This window comes from Microplitis demolitor, chromosome 4 (genome assembly GCF_026212275.2).
Source record: "Microplitis demolitor isolate Queensland-Clemson2020A chromosome 4, iyMicDemo2.1a, whole genome shotgun sequence".
Taxonomy (NCBI): Eukaryota; Metazoa; Arthropoda; class Insecta; order Hymenoptera; family Braconidae; genus Microplitis; species Microplitis demolitor.
In genome coordinates this window covers 2,225,469-2,243,729 of record NC_068548.1, presented here as the reverse complement: position 1 = coordinate 2,243,729, position 18,261 = coordinate 2,225,469, and the positions used below count along the sequence as shown (strand labels likewise).

General features: G+C 29.8%; 2 protein-coding genes across 7 annotated transcripts; one reads left to right on the top strand and one right to left on the bottom strand.

Annotated features, from left to right (window-relative positions):
* Positions 1-852: 852 nt before the first annotated feature.
* LOC103570297 (major facilitator superfamily domain-containing protein 6) lies at positions 853-7,198 on the top strand. 4 transcript variants are annotated; one of them, XM_008547999.2, is made up of 12 exons: positions 853-1,007; positions 1,082-1,549; positions 2,509-3,019; positions 3,091-3,585; positions 3,663-3,784; positions 3,879-4,104; positions 4,214-4,348; positions 4,420-4,689; positions 5,526-5,784; positions 5,858-6,148; positions 6,288-6,409; positions 6,904-7,198. In XM_008547999.2, the coding sequence occupies exons 2-12, from the start codon at positions 1,131-1,133 to the stop codon at positions 7,021-7,023; spliced, it is 2,970 nt and encodes a 989-aa protein (XP_008546221.1). In that variant the 5' UTR covers positions 853-1,007; positions 1,082-1,130; the 3' UTR covers positions 7,024-7,198. The 4 variants fall into 4 exon arrangements, with proteins under 4 accessions (XP_008546221.1, XP_008546222.1, XP_053594144.1 ...); XM_008548000.2 differs by having other exon boundaries at positions 853-1,549; positions 2,530-3,019; XM_053738169.1 differs by having other exon boundaries at positions 853-1,549.
* Positions 7,199-9,692: 2,494 nt separating this feature from the next.
* LOC103570299 (adipocyte plasma membrane-associated protein Hemomucin) lies at positions 9,693-15,393 on the bottom strand. 3 transcript variants are annotated; one of them, XM_008548003.3, is made up of 5 exons: positions 15,198-15,393; positions 12,052-12,191; positions 11,783-11,985; positions 11,394-11,679; positions 9,693-11,312 (listed from the first exon to the last, which is right to left on the bottom strand). In XM_008548003.3, exons 2-5 carry the CDS (start codon positions 12,159-12,161, stop codon positions 10,577-10,579), a joined length of 1,335 nt encoding a protein of 444 aa, XP_008546225.1. In that variant the 5' UTR covers positions 12,162-12,191; positions 15,198-15,393; the 3' UTR covers positions 9,693-10,576. The 3 variants fall into 3 exon arrangements, with proteins under 3 accessions (XP_008546225.1, XP_008546226.1, XP_008546224.1); XM_008548004.3 differs by lacking the exon at positions 15,198-15,393 and adding an exon at positions 15,096-15,190; XM_008548002.2 differs by lacking the exon at positions 15,198-15,393 and adding an exon at positions 13,012-13,246.
* Positions 15,394-18,261: the final 2,868 nt, after the last annotated feature.

Genomic DNA, 18,261 nt, shown 5'->3' with positions numbered 1-18,261 from the left:
TTATTAAGATGGCTCTTCATTATCATTCATAACAATCATGTAAGAAAATTCCAATGAGTCCCGCGATTTTTATTTTTAAATAATAAAATTTTTTATGACAAAGTAGTAAATGGGCTTTTTTAATATAATGCACAATCAGCTTATAATAATGCCCTACTTTCCTCTCTTGGTGTATAATTTCCTATTTCTGTGACAAAAAAGTGCAACTGTCATGCAGGTGCGGTAACAAAGTTAAGTCTGGTACGAACTTTAAGGGTAAAATGAAATTTATAATGTGCTGACGATTACCTTATCGGATAATCATTAAGATTAGCCGTAAGATGGATGGTGGAGTCATTAGGTTCACCTTTTAATAGAAAGATATGTTTTGTGCACACCATTAATATGGTGTGCAAAAAAAATTTTCAGATCCACCAATTCACGAAAGTAATCCTCAATTCTTCCTTAATCCCTAAATAGGGGTCTTTTATCTCATTCCGTCCAAATAATGCTATTGGTTTTTCTCCCCTGCGTTTTCATGCTTATAAATATTTATAAACACCATAGTGATTACCAAAAAAAAGAATCAATAAAAACCCGGGAATTTCAAATTTGAATATTCATAATTAGTCAAACTATAAAAACAATACAATAGCAATCGACGTATGCAAACGTCAATAGGAAATTAATTCGTTACAATTATTGTTACGGAAACGCTTGACATAAATAGTAATTTCCCCTTGTCTACTTGATCGACAATTGCCCATATCAATTCCAGATGTCACTAGTCATATATTTTTACTGTGTAAAACGCATGGACACTCGGTGTGTAGAAATATAAAATTCAAATTAATATAACACCAGGTTCTATAGGCTGAGGTAAAGTTACGATTCAGCGCAAACGCTTATCTATCGATTTTCTTCTTCCGACGAAAGAAAACTGTGGCATATTCGGTCATCGATTTGACACAAAGCTTAAAGAGATTTTGTGTAGTGACGAGGTCATTTGAGTCTTCCACGGAATTAAAGTAAAAAATTTTAATTTACTAGAAGCCCATAGTTTACGAAATACAAAAAATAAAAAATAATTCCGTGTTTTCAGAGAGATATTTAGTTCTGGTGAATAAAAAGTGTTAATAAGTTAATAAAAAATGCAAAATTTTGGAAATGAAGAATACAATTATGGTGGTGGAGGTGGTGGATTTAATGATGGGACGGAAAATAATCAGGGAAGATCGTTACCACAAGTACCAGGTGCAAGACCGATGGTTGATCCCGAAGCACTTGGGGAAGTTGACCCATCGGTTTACGGTGCACCCAAAGAAGCGACACACAAAATCCGTGGAAAAAATGATTTTTTAGAATATCTTTTTGGCTCTGTTGATCAAGAATTACTGACTGTAAAAACATTTTACTTTTTCTTTTATTCTGCATTTGGATCATTGTTTCCACTTATGGGTGTTTATTTCAAACAAATGGGTATGAATGCAGGACAATGTGGTCTATTAATTGGATTAAGGCCATTTGTTGAATTTTTAAGCGCACCTTTTTGGGGCTCACTCGCTGATAGGTAAGTTTAGATTTAAATATACACGTCTATTGATTGAAGAGAACATGGAGAAAAATGGGACTCAAAAATAAATTTAATAATACAATTTGTCATAATATTCGTAGTTTAGCTACACTAAAAAAATTATCAAGTGAATTCTAAAAATAAATTCTGCAGTCTTAAAATTTTAATATGCTGGCACATTTGTAATATACGGCTGCGATCAAATAAATTATTACTACTGAGTTACTGAAAAATTAATGTCGCATAAAATAATACTTAAACTATACGTTTATTATCGAACTGGAAATAATTTATACTTAAATATCCTATAAAAAAAAATTATAGGAATCCATATAGAAAAGTATATTTATGTGAAAATCCATAGGAATTTTTGAATGCATGGATTTATGAGATTCCATGGGTATCAGGATTCCCATATGGATTTTGACGTTTTGCAGATTTCTATGGAAAATCATCGTGAAAATCTATATGGGAATCGATACTAGATTCCCATATATTATGGCATGGTGTAGATTCCTACAGGAAACCATTTAAAAATCCATCCGAAAACGCCATGGGAGAATCCATTTTTTTGTAGGGTGTACTATAAAACACTAAAAAGTTTATCGTTTTTGAAATATTGAAAAGCGTTTTTATAAAATTAGAATAGGAAGAATAACCCGGTCATAATTTTCAACTTTTCATTCATTTTTTTGAATCTTTGCAATATTTTCTCTAGAGTAATTTTAAAAATTTACATTAAAAATTCGGGCCATTTTTCTCCTTGTAAACTATGCATATAATAAATATTTTAGTTGGTATTCAAAATACTGCTGTCAAAAAATGCTATTATAGTTAAAAAAAAATTTTTTTGTTATTATAGACGTTGTATGAATAATTTTTATTTCGCATGTGTGTGTAGAAATTAGTTAGAAATGATGTAGAAGTAGTGGAATATGTTCTTTGGGAACGACCAGAGAACCATTTAAATTTTACAGGTGGCAGAAAGGAAAAATAATTTTGCTCGCGTCATTGGCATGCTGGATTATATTCACACTACCATTGGGTTTTGCCCAACCCCCAGCAACTTCGTGTATTTTGGAAAAAAATGGTACATGGAGGTTAGAAGTACCTGAAGTTGGTGGGCGTAGCAAAAGATCTATAGATGACAAGGATTATTATCAGAAAAACCATGATAATGAGGATGAGAACCTAGAGGTCGCAGCTAATGTCGTTTTTGAAAGGTTAAGGCGAAGTTCTAATGATAATAAGGTAATTAATAAATTACGTATCAGGGGTAATAGACTTAAAAGAACAGTTAGTGGTGCTGATGGCAGTAGCAGTGGTGATACAACTGATTTGAAGTATAAACAATTCGTACCGGAAGATACCCCAGAAGTAGATCCCAACGCGAAGGAAATTGATTTTCGTATTATCGCAAAGCAAAATCGTCCTGCTGATGTTCTTGAGTACAAAAGATTTTTAAAAGTAAGTGTTTATTAATGAAATGTTCGAACAATCCTTAATTTTAGTAATGGAAATATTTTTTATGTTGATAGAATGAACCACTTGACGAATCAAGGCCACCAAAAAAAGCTCACACACGAACGAAAACTCGTTCAAAACCCGTTCGTACAAAAGTTATGGTAAAACGGCAAGCTGACCAATTGCATGACGATTTTTTTACCGGAAACAGCGACGAAACTTATGAAACTGACAACCGGTTGAAAACGAAACTAAAAAAGTATTCCAAAGCTCCAGTTTATCCAGATGACAGCGATGATAATGAAAAATTGAATGACGAAGAAGAAGATCAGCAGCGCGAAAAAGAAATTGAAGAGGAAGAAGAAGAGGATGATGATGACGAAATGGATGAAGATTCTGATGAAGAAGAACTCGACGTTCCGCTAATTCGTAGGCGTAGAAGTCTACGTTTTCCTCATCTGCCATTGGGTCGCAGTCCATTGCCTGTTAATTTCGCTGTTAACTATGACGAAAAAGAGAATAAAGATTGGGTTAAACCACAATTTAGTTCCATTGTCTACCGACTGCCGGTAAGAGTCGATGAAGTGACGTCTGTTTTATTCTATAATTCCAGTTATTTATAGTCTATTGTTGTCTTTTTATTCAGGATATCCAAAAAACGTTCTTTCTTCTGCTACTCTTGGTTCTAGTTGGAGAATTTTTCTCTGCACCAGCAATCACTTTGGCTGACTCAGCTGTAATTACTCTTCTTGGTGAAGACGCTGATCGGTAATTGGTCGTCTATATGATGCCTTATTTATATATATATATATATACATAACTTTATATAACATATAAACATAATTTATAATTTCGAACGCAGATACGGACACCAGAGAATGTTCGGAAGTTTAGGTTGGGGCCTAGCCATGTTTTTTGTTGGTATCGCTTTAGACCACAGCACATCATTCCCAGATCACCCTTGCGGTCCGGGGCCAAAAGAGAAAAATTATACAATATGTTTTGCAATATTCAGTGTACTAATGGGTGCCGCGTTGATAACAGCCACGCAGATTAATTTCAAATATGAATTCATTGATACCGAAACAGTAAATCTATAAATATTTTAACCAGTATTTCAAAAGCCTTCTTTGTTCTGATCTATTTTTAATCACGGGTTAAATATCGATTGATTGAATGAAACTTTTTTTTGTTAAGGAAGTGGATAAAGCACCAGCTGAACCAACTCGTGAAGAACAATTGCAAAGTCAATTGTCACAACAATTAAATCTTCCAGGATTGCAAGATTCATCAGCGCAACCGCTGCCAAAACCTCAACCACCTGAGGGAAAAGTTTGTATTTAATTACTAAAAATACTTAAAATTGTGATTAAAACTATATATTATAATATTTATTTTTGCAGACTAAAATGTTTGCACAAACAACAAGAGAAATACCAGAATGGGTTACAGTTATAAAACAATTTAAAGATCTTAAATGCGCGTCCTTTTTATTTGTCGCTTGGTTTATGGGTTTTGGAATTGGTTTAATATTTACATTCTTATTTTGGCATCTACAAGACTACGGTGGTACACCAACACTATTTGGCGTTGCATCAGTAATCAATCACATTTCTGAAATATTTGCTTATTTCTTCAGTTTTAAATTGATTCGTCAAATTGGTCATGTTAAGGTTTGTTTCCGACTCTATTGATTTAAGAAAAAATTAGCGAGTGGGTTGATAAGTCTTTATACGGAAGCACAATGTTTTTAACACGAGTGGCTGGCGCCCACGCGCGAACCCTAGTCGACTTTTTAGCCGTAACCTCGATCAACTTTGGTGAGGTTATGTAGGGCTAGTTGAAGATGAAATTACATACAAACTTTGCTCCTCAGTTGACCCTCAATGCAGTAGTTATCGGACAAAATACCATAGTCATGTGTAGCAAGTGTACGCAAACCCATGCATTTCAGTTCGAAGTGTATAGCTTTGCACACATTTGATCCATATGACTCTAGTCAGGCTGAAATGAGGGCGAAATTGTTTATTTGAAAGACGAGTGCTAACCTTATCTAAAGTTTCCATAGAATCTACTCAAGTGGGTCAAAGACATCATAGAAACCAATACGTCTATTAGATTTTATGCAGTTTTTTACCTATTTGAGGGAACACTATAGGATATTTTGAATAAGGAAGAATATCGTATTTGATGGCTTAGCCCACGTGCTATAAACTAAAGTATATTCAAAAAATGCCTGATTTTTGCAAATTATTATATCAGCAAAGTAAACCCTAAATCCTACGGGGTTATATGTGTAATAATCATTCCAAATACATTCGGTGTGATTATAAATTCAAATGCGTTTGTTTATGAGCCCCATAACCAAACGCCATTAAAAGACACAGGAAGTCATTTGCTTTTTGACAAATTATTACCTACTGATCGGTAACGGCCATTTGGGGTTCACTTTGCAGACATGATAAGGCGCGATAATCAGGCATGCGTTGAATAAAACGAATTTCTTCAGGTGCTCTGTCTTGGTCTATGTGGTAACATCATACGGTTTCTCTACATCTCATGGTTAAAAAATCCATGGTGGGTTTTACCATTTGAGTTTATGCAAGGAATAACTCATGCTGCTGTTTGGGCAGCATGTTGCAGTTATATAGCACACAATACACCTCCGCACTTAAGGTCAAGTGCTCAGGGTGTATTACAAGGACTTCACCATGGCTTAGGACGAGGTTGCGGTGCTGTTATTGGTGGAATGTTTGTAGCCAGCTATGGTAATTCAATTTTATTAACAAATGTATGTATCTGTTAAATTAAATTATTAATTACCTGTTTGTTATTTAATAGGAACAACCGCAACATTTCGTGCCTATGGTCTTATTTGTGCCCTTGTACTTGCTGCCTTCATATTTATTAATTTCTACAGAAAAGATACTGGATTTATTGCGGACTTACCCCAAACCGAAGATCCCCATCAGGTTGCCGAGGCAACACATTTGGCGCCACATGGTGTACCTAGTAATGCTATACCACGGGCTCTGAGTTCAAGTAGACTTCATGAACTTGCTCAAGATCCAGGTTATGGTGCCACTTATCAAACAACTGGAGGAAACCTCAATGTACCCGGTGGAAACGGCGGTAAATATTCAAATGAAAATTATACATGGTTTTTTTGAAACTATACATTGCGACTCAATAAAAAATAATCATAACGCAACGACTGTATTTTTTTCTGGTCTACAAGCTGTAATAATCACACCTTTTTTGTAATTTTCAGCTCCTAATCCAACGAATCCATTTCTAAGCGGCGGAGGTAATACTGGTGGAAACGTCGGAGGCAATTACAATTACGGTAGGACCGGTAAAGGAGAGGACGAGTTCATTCGTAGGAGCTTCCAGGTATAAAAAAAAAAAAGTTGGAACTGGAAGTCACTATTTAAAAAAAAAAATTAATTAATACCGAACTTCGAACGAGGTAGACTCTGTCCTCTACCTGCCAAAAAATTAAAAATTTATTTTTAAGTAAATAATTCATTACAATCGAATTTCATTAACTCGGAACTTCTCCTCAATCTTGACCCCCACTACCATTCGACCCTAGTGAATCCGAATTTCGGTAAATTACGATATTTGCCATACATTACCGCATTTTGCCGCGAAATACGATTACTTACGGTAATTTGCGATAATTTACCAGCATTTGGATCCGTTAGGGACTTAGTAGGAATTTCCCGGAAATTTCTATTCCTCCGTAAATTGTCCGAGTTAATAAAATTCAGTTGTAATAAAAAAAAATAACATTTATTGTCTATGGGGAATTTATGTATTTATATAATTTGAAATAATAAGAACATTAATTTATAATTTTTACCGTTATTACTACACTGTTACAGATTTACAGTGAAGTAGTGGACAATGAATTTGAAGTAATGAAACCACCAGCCGTTACGACACATTTACATGTTCAACAACCATGTACTAATCCATTTCACCAGCATGATTATGAATGGTAACCATACAAATTTTAAGTAAAGAGTCTTTTCACAGAGTGAAAATTAATAATCCTATTTCATTCTAACCTAAAATATTTTAAAGAAGAAAAAAAAACTGTTTTTAATGAAAAAAATTTTAAGTATTAATTGATGAATTAGATCGAATTCCTTTTTTAGAATTATAATAGAGTTTTATAACTCCATAGTTGGAAATAAAATAACGCAAGTAAATGAGAGAATATCGAATAGCAAGAAAATAATAATTTTTGAATAAAAATAATTTTCCACATAAAATTACATAAAACTGTCATCATATCATAGTTAAATATTGTTTTTTAAATTATTGAATGAATATACTGATAATGGTCCATATTGTAACGAATCTAACGAAAAAATGCCATCCGTATTGCAAAATAATAATTTAAAAAATTAATTTATTACACTGTAACATTTTTTTCCGTGGCAGAAATATTTCTTTATCTTTTTTATTATTTTTAAAATTTCATAAAATATTCTAAAAATATCGATGTTAATTTAATAAATAACCAAATTCGATTTTTTACAGTGTATATAAATTATTGCAACGTACTAACGATCGATTGAAAGTTAAAAAAAAAAATATATATGCCAACTCATTGTAAATTATTTTTTTGTGTTAAAAAATAACTAAAAAAAAATGAGATTATCATAGAAGCGCGATTGTAAATAACAATAATAGAGAAGATAATAATAAAAAAAAATTTATAATAAAATAAAAACTAATAGAGAGAGAGTAAAAAAAATCCTATCAAAAGAATCCATGTGGGATTGCATGGGAACCCATAGGAATCCATATGGCAAAGTATGGTTTTATGTAAGAATCCATAGGAATTAATATGGGAGTCCTTGGATTAGTATAAGAATCCATGTAGGAAACCATGGGTTAGATTCCCATTAGGAAACCCACATAGAAAAGTATGGGTACTCGAATCTCCATAGGAACCCATGTGAGAATTTATATCGGGATCTATGCTGGATTTCTATAGAAAACCATATGGGAATCCATCCGAAAACGCCATGTGGGAATTCCCATAGTAATCTAGGGTGTATTCCAATATGGATTTTTTTGATGGGGAACGGATCGGACGATCTTTATAACAATACGCCTACAAATTATTTATTAATAAATAATTAATTGAAAAATAAAGAAAACCAACTGATTAATTATATTTAATAATTAAACTAAATTATTATCACCAGTGGATATTATATATATATATATATATATATATATATATATATATATGAATATATATTTATATATATATTATGTATATTATAAATAACGTATTATTAGTAATAGATAACAATATTAATGAGCAGTTCGTTATTTAAAAAAAGTGTGTTAATTATTGATTAATTAACAATTATTATGAATTATATTAATTACGGAATTTGTTGAGTGAGTGATGATTAAGAAAAAGCCTTCGCACTCTTAAAGGCACAAAAAAAATTAATTAATGATTTTAAAAAAATGCGGTTGATTAAAAATGATTAATGATTAATTAATTAATTATTAATGAGTGAATAATAATTATTTAAACTTAGAAAATTTATTTATAATAATTAAAAATGTATCATTAATGCAATGTTTGCCTTTTCTTGTTATCATAATAATTATTGTAAAATTGATTAACTAATTAATGAATTTTATTTGTTTTAAAAATATTTTAATATAAAAATAAGAATGAAATATTAAATTTAAATTTATTTTTAATAATAAAAATTATAAATTATCACAACCGAAATCCATTAACTCGGAAAATTCGTCTACGGAGTGGAAATTTCCTGAATTTCGACTTATCGAATGCCCTCTCTCCTTTAGAGGCTAAACTACACGCATGCGCCTTACATTCAAGTATATGCGCATACGTAAAAATATATGACATCGAGTAGAAAAGGATAATTCGTAGTGGGGGTCAAGCTCCTAGTTAATGGAATCCGACTTAATGGAATTCGAATGTAAATATAAAATTATGTATAAGACGCTCGCGTTTTGGAAACTCGCCCTAACCTCGGGTGTAAATTCTCACGATTCGCGTCTTATGCATAATCGCACTAGATATATAAATTACTATTATGGTTATTATTCGAAACTGTAAACAAAAAAAAACCGAGATTGTTAAGACCTCTGTTATATATTTTACTCGGTATATTTTTAAATTTGACTGTATTTAAATTTTCAAGTACATATTTATTTATTTATCACATATGTGTAATGTAATCAGCTTGCATTCAAAATTTGGCAATCAGTAAATTAAAAAATTTCGATAAATTTTTTTTAGATACTTAATTTATATGATCTGTTGAAAATTGTTTTTGCTTACAAAAAAAATCAGGAAGTTAAAAATTAATAAAATATTTCGTTTTACGTATTATTGGTTTTATTAAAAAATTTTTTTACTAAATTGCTTATTATTTATTTTATTTTATGCAAAAAAAAATATTTTTATTTATAAATTAATGATAAAATTTTTTTGTTAACACACATGTATCTAAAATAATTAAACGAAAAAATTATAATTTTAGCAAACAATCGATACATATCAATTAGCGATTAAGTTTAAGCTTTTATTGTCAAGATGTAATAAGGAAAAATAATGAATGAGTAAGAAAGTAAAAAAACATTATTTATCTTAATTTCACGTAAATCCATTATCATTAGATCATTTATTATCCATATAATATTTTCGATACATATGACTAAAATGAGGGTTTGCGATATACGTGTAGTGGCGCTACGTCAGGTTATGCTGCATTGTCTACAGAAACGACTAAAATTATTCTGCAAAAAAATGTATCTCGGGTGTTTTCAGTTTTTACTCCTACTCTAGATGTTTTATGGACTGAATATTCTCCCACTTTTCCTTGCGCATGCGCAAAGTAGAAATAATCAATAGTGGGGGCAACCCGAAGTTCATTCTCTCTCGGAGAGAAGTTCATGCACATCACTCTCGCGAGCGACGCAAAAGCTTTTGGAGCTAGAAAACAGCGGCAAGTTTTAGTGCTGACTCACAGGGTCAACCATTTTCCATATTTTTTAAAAAACTGCAATATATAGCAGTAAGGAGAAGAATTAAGGTTAACTTTTTCATTGAAAAAGTAATAAAAAGGATTATAATATCTTTATACTACTATAGAGTATTTTATTTAACTCTTTTTTTTATTAGTCGCTGAGTAAATTATTTGATTAACAGTTTTAATAATTACCTATTTGTGGTTGCAAAAATTAAAGAATTAAATAAAATAAATATATGTCAACAAATATATGACAATACATAATATATCCTCTCTTCAATCATAATTTTATATATTTATATATAATTATTAGGTCAATATAAAGCATCATATATAATTAAATATCATCAATTCTGTCATATATTTGTATTTTACAAATATCGTTATTAAGACGCGTCATTTTGGAACAACAAAAAAAACTTTGAAAAAATAACTAAATTATTTTCTAAAAATAATTAACATTCAATCTCTAAAATTTCGCTTTCTGACTTAACCTAATTAATTATTTTTTTAATTTTTATAATTCAACTTTAACTTTAGATGGTTTTTTAGAATCCTGTTTTGCTGGTTTAGGAGCAGATTTTTCCGGCTGTTTAGTTTTTTTTTCTTTCGATTCAATTTTTTTACTTTTAAACTCAGGTATTTTATCGATAGGAAGTCTAGCGAGATAATCATTAAATGGACTTCCAAGCCACATATAATTATTCAATATGAATGCAGAACTTATGCTAGAAATTTCTTCACTGTTGGATATTAACACGTCAAGAATTTTTCCATCGTTATCAATTCTCAATACGATAGTTCTCTCTGAAAATACAGATGGCGCGCTTTTGAATGACCCGATCCAATAATAAGCTCGGCTACAATAACTATTAGGGTATATCAAGTCCAATAATTTGAATGGAAGCTTCAATAGGGTTACAAAACGAATTATCATTTTACGAATTAACGGGTGAGGAAGTAGAGATTGGGCAAGATTGGGCTCGTCTTCGTCTGTAACGACGACTAAGCTCACTAAGAAGTTACCCTGATTGTCTGAATGAATGTTATCAGGAAGACCGGGTAATCCCTCGACCATAATTTCGCCATTTCCGGCTTTTGGTCCTTTTAGATAATACTTTATTATTCGGGACATTGCAGTTTCGGCAACGATTACGAAATTTTCGTCGTCACTGATTTTGATACCATTGGCAAATCCAAGATTTTCTAATAGAACCTTATTTTCCTTTGTTTTCGCATTGTAATGTATCAATCTATTGAAAACAAAAAAGTGAACAAAATTCAGAGGAAGTTCAAACTTATTGGAATTCGATTGTAATTATAAAAATACTTACCGTCCACTCGGATCGCTTAGTATCGAAAATAACCCCTCGTAAAGTTTAAAATTAGTGTTCGAATCGGTCCAATAGAGATCGCCATTGCTGGCAATATCGATACTGTTAGGAATCATGGGAATCTTTCCTTCAATAGGCTGCGATGTGTCGATTATTTTTTCATAGTTTCCGGTTTTTACATCGACTTTGAAGATACCGTAATACGTGTCAACGACATAGAGATTTCCGCTCTTATCAAACTTCAAACCTAACGGCCTACCACATAAATCTTCTTTCCACATGTTATCTAAAATAAATATTTTTTTTTTTTTAATAGCCCACGTGTGATTGCAACGAAAATAGGAAATTATTTGAATTCAAAAATTTGGCGCGAAATTTTTTATACTCACGGCAAGTTTTTCCAAATCTCACAACTTCTACGAAATCATTGTTGACAAATTTGTAAACGCTGCCTCCAGCAGCAGAAAAATATAAAACACCATCGTAAGCGTCGAAAGATTCAGGCCCAAATATTTTCCCTTGGAAAAGTTTTTCAGCTTTACTCAAATTTTCATTGGGTATTGGCTTGGAAATCTTCGTTGGCAACGTGATACTAATAGAAAAATATAAATAATTTAAAAAATAGAAAATTTAATGTTGAGAAAAAAAAGTTTTTTACTTGTGAGGCTTGAAATCGATATTTGGTGGCAATCCAGGCATGAAAGTTATTATTGCTAGGAATGTGCAAATCCACACAAATCCAGTGCCTAGCGATTTTAAGTATCCCATTGTAAAAAGATATTCTGCTTACGATGTGTTCTGAAATTAGTTTTTATTCATTAATTTAAATGGATTCGAAAAAGTTTTATGTAAAAAGTTAAACGACTTAAGGTCAATTTTAGGCAGTATCCCCCTCACTTTTTTAATAAATTCCATGACATCCAATTGCATAGAAAAAAAAAAAGATTTTTTGATTCAAGAAAATTTTTTCTCACTTTAAGAAAAGTTTTATTTGACCCAAGAAATTTTTCGCATTACGAATTGAAAACAACAATTTTCTTGAGCCAAGAATTTTATACATTATAAATTGAAAATATAAATTTTCTTGAGTCAAGAAAATTTTCCTACACAGAAAAAAATTCTCTTGATTCAAGAAATCATTTTATAAGACAGTTTTCAGGAACTAAGTCAACATTTTCTTGAACCAAGAAAACTTGTCATGGTCAGAGGAGAAAAATCCAAGAAAATTGAGATTTTTAAAAAAAATTTTCTTGAATCAAAAATATTTATTTTCAGTAAAAAATCCTTTTTTCTGTGTTAAAACCGTATAAAAATTGAAATACTGAACTGTAAAAAAACTGAATCACTATTGAGAAACGACAACGTAATTAACATTTTGCTATGATACAAATTAAAAAAAAATTACTAGTAATTAAAGTCACGTTATTTTCCACGTTCACAGAATTGAAAAAAATTCCACACAATTTTTAAAAATTTAATTACAACTTATTAAGTAACACACCCGTTTATCAGTTTGATAAATAATTATTTTGAATTGATTAAAAACTGCTTACGTGTGTCAAAAATTTTTCACAATTGGTGTCATCTAGTAAAAAATATTACATTGAAATTCGCTTACCCGCTTAATGAACTGAAAATTATTTAAACATTCAGCCTCGATAAAACTGAATATAATTGAATAAATTCTTCAATTGTCGATTCTTCAATTGATATTAATAAGTATTTAACTAATAAATATCACTGCAAATATACTCGTGAAAGACTGGCAGACAACTGTGTATAATACCTCGTCTTAACTAACGGTTATTTCTGGTTCCCTGGCAACCGGCGATCTCAATGAGACCTCTAGATAAAGCAACTATCACAACCCATGAAGACTCGTGTAATAAATGATAATTTTTTAATCTTTTTACGGGTTCAAGAACCAATGTTTCAATAAAAAACAATAACATGTCATTTTCATGGAAATTTTTTTTGCAAATATAACAGATTTAAGAATTTCGCAACAAAATTATTTAGAAAAATTTTTAAATCGTTTTCACTAGAGAGAACAAAAATTTAAAAATATATATATATATGAGAGGTAGATATTTTATCGATCAAACTGTCAAAAAGTCTTGAAAGAATATGACGTTTAATTTAACAAAATTGGAAGTTCATTGAAAAAAGTCATGATTGCGAAAACTGGGTAAAATGGATTATAATGAAAGGTTCAGTGTCGGAAGAAAATGAAAATGGAAATTTTCCAATAATAGAGAATTTTCTCATTAGATGACAATTTTTATAATCTCGTGTGCACACTTGGAAAGAATTTTTAAACAATAAACTTACTTACTTAGTAGAGTCATAGTAATTTTTCCATGTGTTTATAAAAATTTCCGTCAGGTGGCCAACATGGCCCGAGTTTACTGTGAAACCAGTGTTTCAGACAAGAATTTCTCCATGTGCATTGTAAAAATTTTTGAGTAACACAGGAATTTCTATGGTACACAAGGATTTTTTCTTTGTTATGCCCCCTGGTGGAAATTTTACGGAATTTTCTTTGAAAACCTCGTTTTAAAGACTTTTTCAGAGAAAAGTCCGAAAAATTTCTACCAAGACTGATATAGGAGTTTTATCTATGTACACGAAATGAAATTTCTATTTATGCTATCATGGAAATTTTCACTGTTTTAACATAGAAAAATTTACTATGTCACCATAGTAAATAAATATTCCTAAGTTGTATAGTAAATTTTTCCACGTAGACATAGTAAAACTTCCTACGAGAACACAGTTAATACTATGAACCATAAGAAAACTACTTTTTTTTTTCATGTATGATAACATGAAAATCACTCTTAAGGTGGCATGGTAAAAATTTCTATACCCTAGTGGCAATACTGATCAATTCTGGAGTGAATCTTGAGCAACTCGATAATACAGCGTAAAATTATATATTATCCATATATACTATGATTTCAAGATCTTGACTAAGATAGCTAGTAAGGCAATAGCATCGAACTTTTCCTAATGTTAGCATGAAAATTTTCGCCATGTTACATATTTATTGTATGATAACACCTCAGGAATACTATATAAAATTTTACTATATACCCTTATTAAAAGATGCGATTTAAAGTGATTAGAAAAAAAAATTTTGAATACTTTCAAATCGCCCTTCTTTTGGACATTTAACATTACAAATCGTTTTAAATCACTTTTTTTAATAAGGACACCATAGTAAAATTTCCTATGCCAACATTGAAGAAATACTTATACGACAATAGAAAATAGTCATTTTTTTCCGTGTATAACCTTATCGACGCAGCTATCATTTAATTTTTGTTGGTTACTTTAAACACTAGTGCGGTAAAGTATTACTGTAGGATTCTAACCTTTTAATTTAGTATATCATAAAAAATCAGACACTAAATTCATGAATATTATCATATTGATGAATTATATTATCGCATGTATGAATTATAATTATTGACAGATGAATAGATAATTAATAGCATTGTACAATAACAGTCTTCATGTATTATATCGAGTGTTAAACACACGGCTGAAATGAGTCTGTGATATAACAGTTATACAACAAAACCGTAAATTAGCGAACTTGAATGAAATTACAAGCTAGATAGAAATAAACCGTTAATGATTTGCAGATTTTTATATATTTAATCTATCTAAGGACAAATATAACAGGTAGTTAAATACCTTTTTTATAAATCTTTCGTTTATATTTTTACAGCTGATAAAACAACTGCTGATTCTGCTACTGTCTGTATTCTCTTAAAAAATATTATTTTTATTTCTTACTTTGAAATCTAAAATATGATTTTCGTAGTCTTCGATAAGTCCAAGTTCAGCTCAAGTAATCAACGTACTAATGAGTGTCTCAACTGTCTTTTATTCCGAGTCAGTTATATATATATATATATTCATATATATTTAATCATTACAAACTTGTAAATATAAATATACTGATGATAGCACATTTTGTCTGAAACACTTTCTTGCCAGGTGTACTCAGGTCAAGGCTATGACTTTCGCAGAGCAATGGCCGCTCGCCACGTGAGACAAATGATGAATTAATTATGAGGTCAAAATGTATAACAAATATCGCAATATATATATGACCAGTAGGACCTTTTCATGGGGTCTGTCCCCCTTGTTTAAATTCCTCTTCCGTAATTTTATTCAAATTTAGGGATGTCTAAAAAAAAAAATTCTAAATACACTATTTTCATATATTTTTTTTTATTTATCCCAATATATATATATATATATATATATATATATATATATATATATATATATATAGAGGATTAAGGAGAGGTAATAATTACTACAAATATTATCTACTTAAAAAATTGTAATTTCTTTTTATATTTACTAGTAAATTAAACATTTTATTAATAAATAATTTATTATTATTACTTTAATATTAAATTATATTAATTATTTTAAGTATATTCAAGAATTGTTTATTATTTAATTGTTATTATTATTGTAATTATTATTATTTTAAAATGTAAGTACGACTAGAGGCACTATCGAAGCTTCAATTTCTAGCGACGATTTTTTTGCCTAAATTATAATTATTTTAATTAATTAAATGCCTTTCGTTATTTATTTTCGACCATAACTTTTTTTTGTCAACAATAAATTTATCATAGTAATTAATAAAAATTGAATTTCATTTGCTAATTAATTAATTAAAAATTTTTTAAATATTTAAGTGTAGATTTTTATTTATTTTTTCATACTTTGTTTTTTTATAAATTGAGTAATTTTACTTTTTCTATATAATAATTAATTCGTTTCATTTTGTTAATTATTTAATTTAAATTATTGCTAAATAAAATACGCAAATCTTCCAAAAATATTTTGTGGAAGAACTATAAATTCTAAGATTGCAATTTTTTTTTCATTTTTAAACATTTTTACATTATCATTTATCGTGAATAATCATTATTACTATTATTATTATGACCAGTTGAGCAGTGCTTGTTTTTTATAAATGAATAGAGTGTCACTAACTTTTTTTTTTTTTATAAATTTCAGTGTGATGACTAAAAGTCCCATAAGAATTTTAATTTTTTTTCTTTAATACATCAATGAAATTTTTCACAAATTCTGTGTCGTAAACTTAAATTCTTAATGGGAATTTCCCATAAAAAAATCCATATGGGAATTTAGCCTAGATTCCCATAGGGGTTCTCACATGTCGTTTATGGATGAATTCCCATATGGTTTTTTATAGAAATTTAGCATTGAACCAATATATATTCTCACATGGGTTCCTATGGAAAATTATACCATGCCGAATTTATATGGGTTCCCATGGGGATTTTTACGAAATTTCCCATGGAAATCTGTATCATGTCAAAATGGAAATCCGGGTACCCATGGTTTCCTATGGAGATTTTCCATATAAATTCAGATACCCAATTTGCTATGGGAAGTTTCTGTATGGAAATCTGAGTCCCCGTAATTTCTTATGTAAATTTTCCATATGGGAATCACACCCATGATTTCCTACATGGATTCTTATTTAAACCCATACTTTCCTATATTGATTCCCATACAATCCCACATGAATTTTTTTTATAAAAAAGAAAAAATTGTGACACAATGACAGAAATTCAAAATTTTCATTACAGATGTGTCGAAAAATGATCTACAAGCCTCGGAAAAAGTAGGAATTCCCAATCCACGTGATTGTCACATTCGCCTTCGAGTCGACAATTACACCCATGGGTTTAAATATCCTATTTTTTCTCTACATGTGCAATATACTATTTGGCAAAACACAACTTACACTTACGCTAATAGTCGATCACACCATTGGCCTTAAATTAGTTTGTTTCGTAGATAAAACACGATTTCACTCCGTGGATGTTAGCTAACCTTGGTCTGAAATCGTCTATTTTAGTACCTCGTCACACAATATACTATTTTTTTTATCACTCGTACAAAAACTGTGTTTTGGCTGTTTTGTCAGTTGAAACAAACCAATTTCAGACCAATACAATCTAACGGGCAGAAACTGATCAATTTGTTCCCTTGAGAAGAAACTAACGGGTTTCTACCCTATCAAAAAAAAAAAAAAAAAAAAAAATTGGTCAAGATTTTTGGGCAAAGAAATTCTCTTACGAGAAATACGAAACTACTCATCTTAAATGCGACTCATGTTAGAATAAAAATAAATAAAAAATATATAAAAAAATATTCGATGAAGAAATAATGGAATTATTTTTAAACATCGATCGGAAAAGACATTAATTAAACTTTTATTGTCATTTATTAACACGATTGATTAATCCCGCTTGCCCAGAAAACTCTTAATACTTTTTAGTGTTAATCAATTATTAGTAATAGGTAATTTTCCAAAAGTTAACAAGAGAAAAATACAAAATATGAGTTCAGGTTCTATGATAAATAAATTTTAGCAGTAGTATTATTTCCTTTGTGTAGATTTTTTTATAAAAGAGGAATTTAATTAATAAATTTGAATATTTTTAAAATTACTAAGCTGCTAAAAAATAAATAAATAATTAATCACTTAAATTACACAAAAAATACTAAAAAATTTTTGTAAAATCTTAGATAAATTATTTTTCATAATGATTAACAAATGCATTAAATAAAAAATATAATTAACACTTAAAAAAATTAAATTTATAAATTTATCATTTATTCGACATGTGCGCAATTAATAACGAATTATTTATTTAATTTCTATTTTTATTTTTTATTAAATTTAATTCCAAGTCTACTTTTAATCCAATTGATTAATCCAATTTCTAATTATTATTTAATGAACTATTATCACTATTAATTATAGTATAGAAACATTAAATACTAATTATTGATTCAA

Coding starts and splice junctions, on each gene's coding strand:
- LOC103570297 (XM_008547999.2), top strand. CDS start 1,131: ATGCAAAATTTTGGAAATGAAGAATACAATTATGGTGGTGGAGGTGGT. Junction 3,020..3,090: donor AGTACAAAAGATTTTTAAAA/GTAAGTGTTTAT, acceptor TTATGTTGATAG/AATGAACCACTTGACGAATC. Junction 4,349..4,419: donor CTCAACCACCTGAGGGAAAA/GTTTGTATTTAA, acceptor TTATTTTTGCAG/ACTAAAATGTTTGCACAAAC.
- LOC103570299 (XM_008548003.3), bottom strand. CDS start 12,161: ATGGGATACTTAAAATCGCTAGGCACTGGATTTGTGTGGATTTGCACA. Junction 11,986..12,051: donor ATCGATTTCAAGCCTCACAA/GTAAAAAACTTT, acceptor TTTTTCTATTAG/TATCACGTTGCCAACGAAGA. Junction 11,680..11,782: donor GAGATTTGGAAAAACTTGCC/GTGAGTATAAAA, acceptor TATTTATTTTAG/ATAACATGTGGAAAGAAGAT.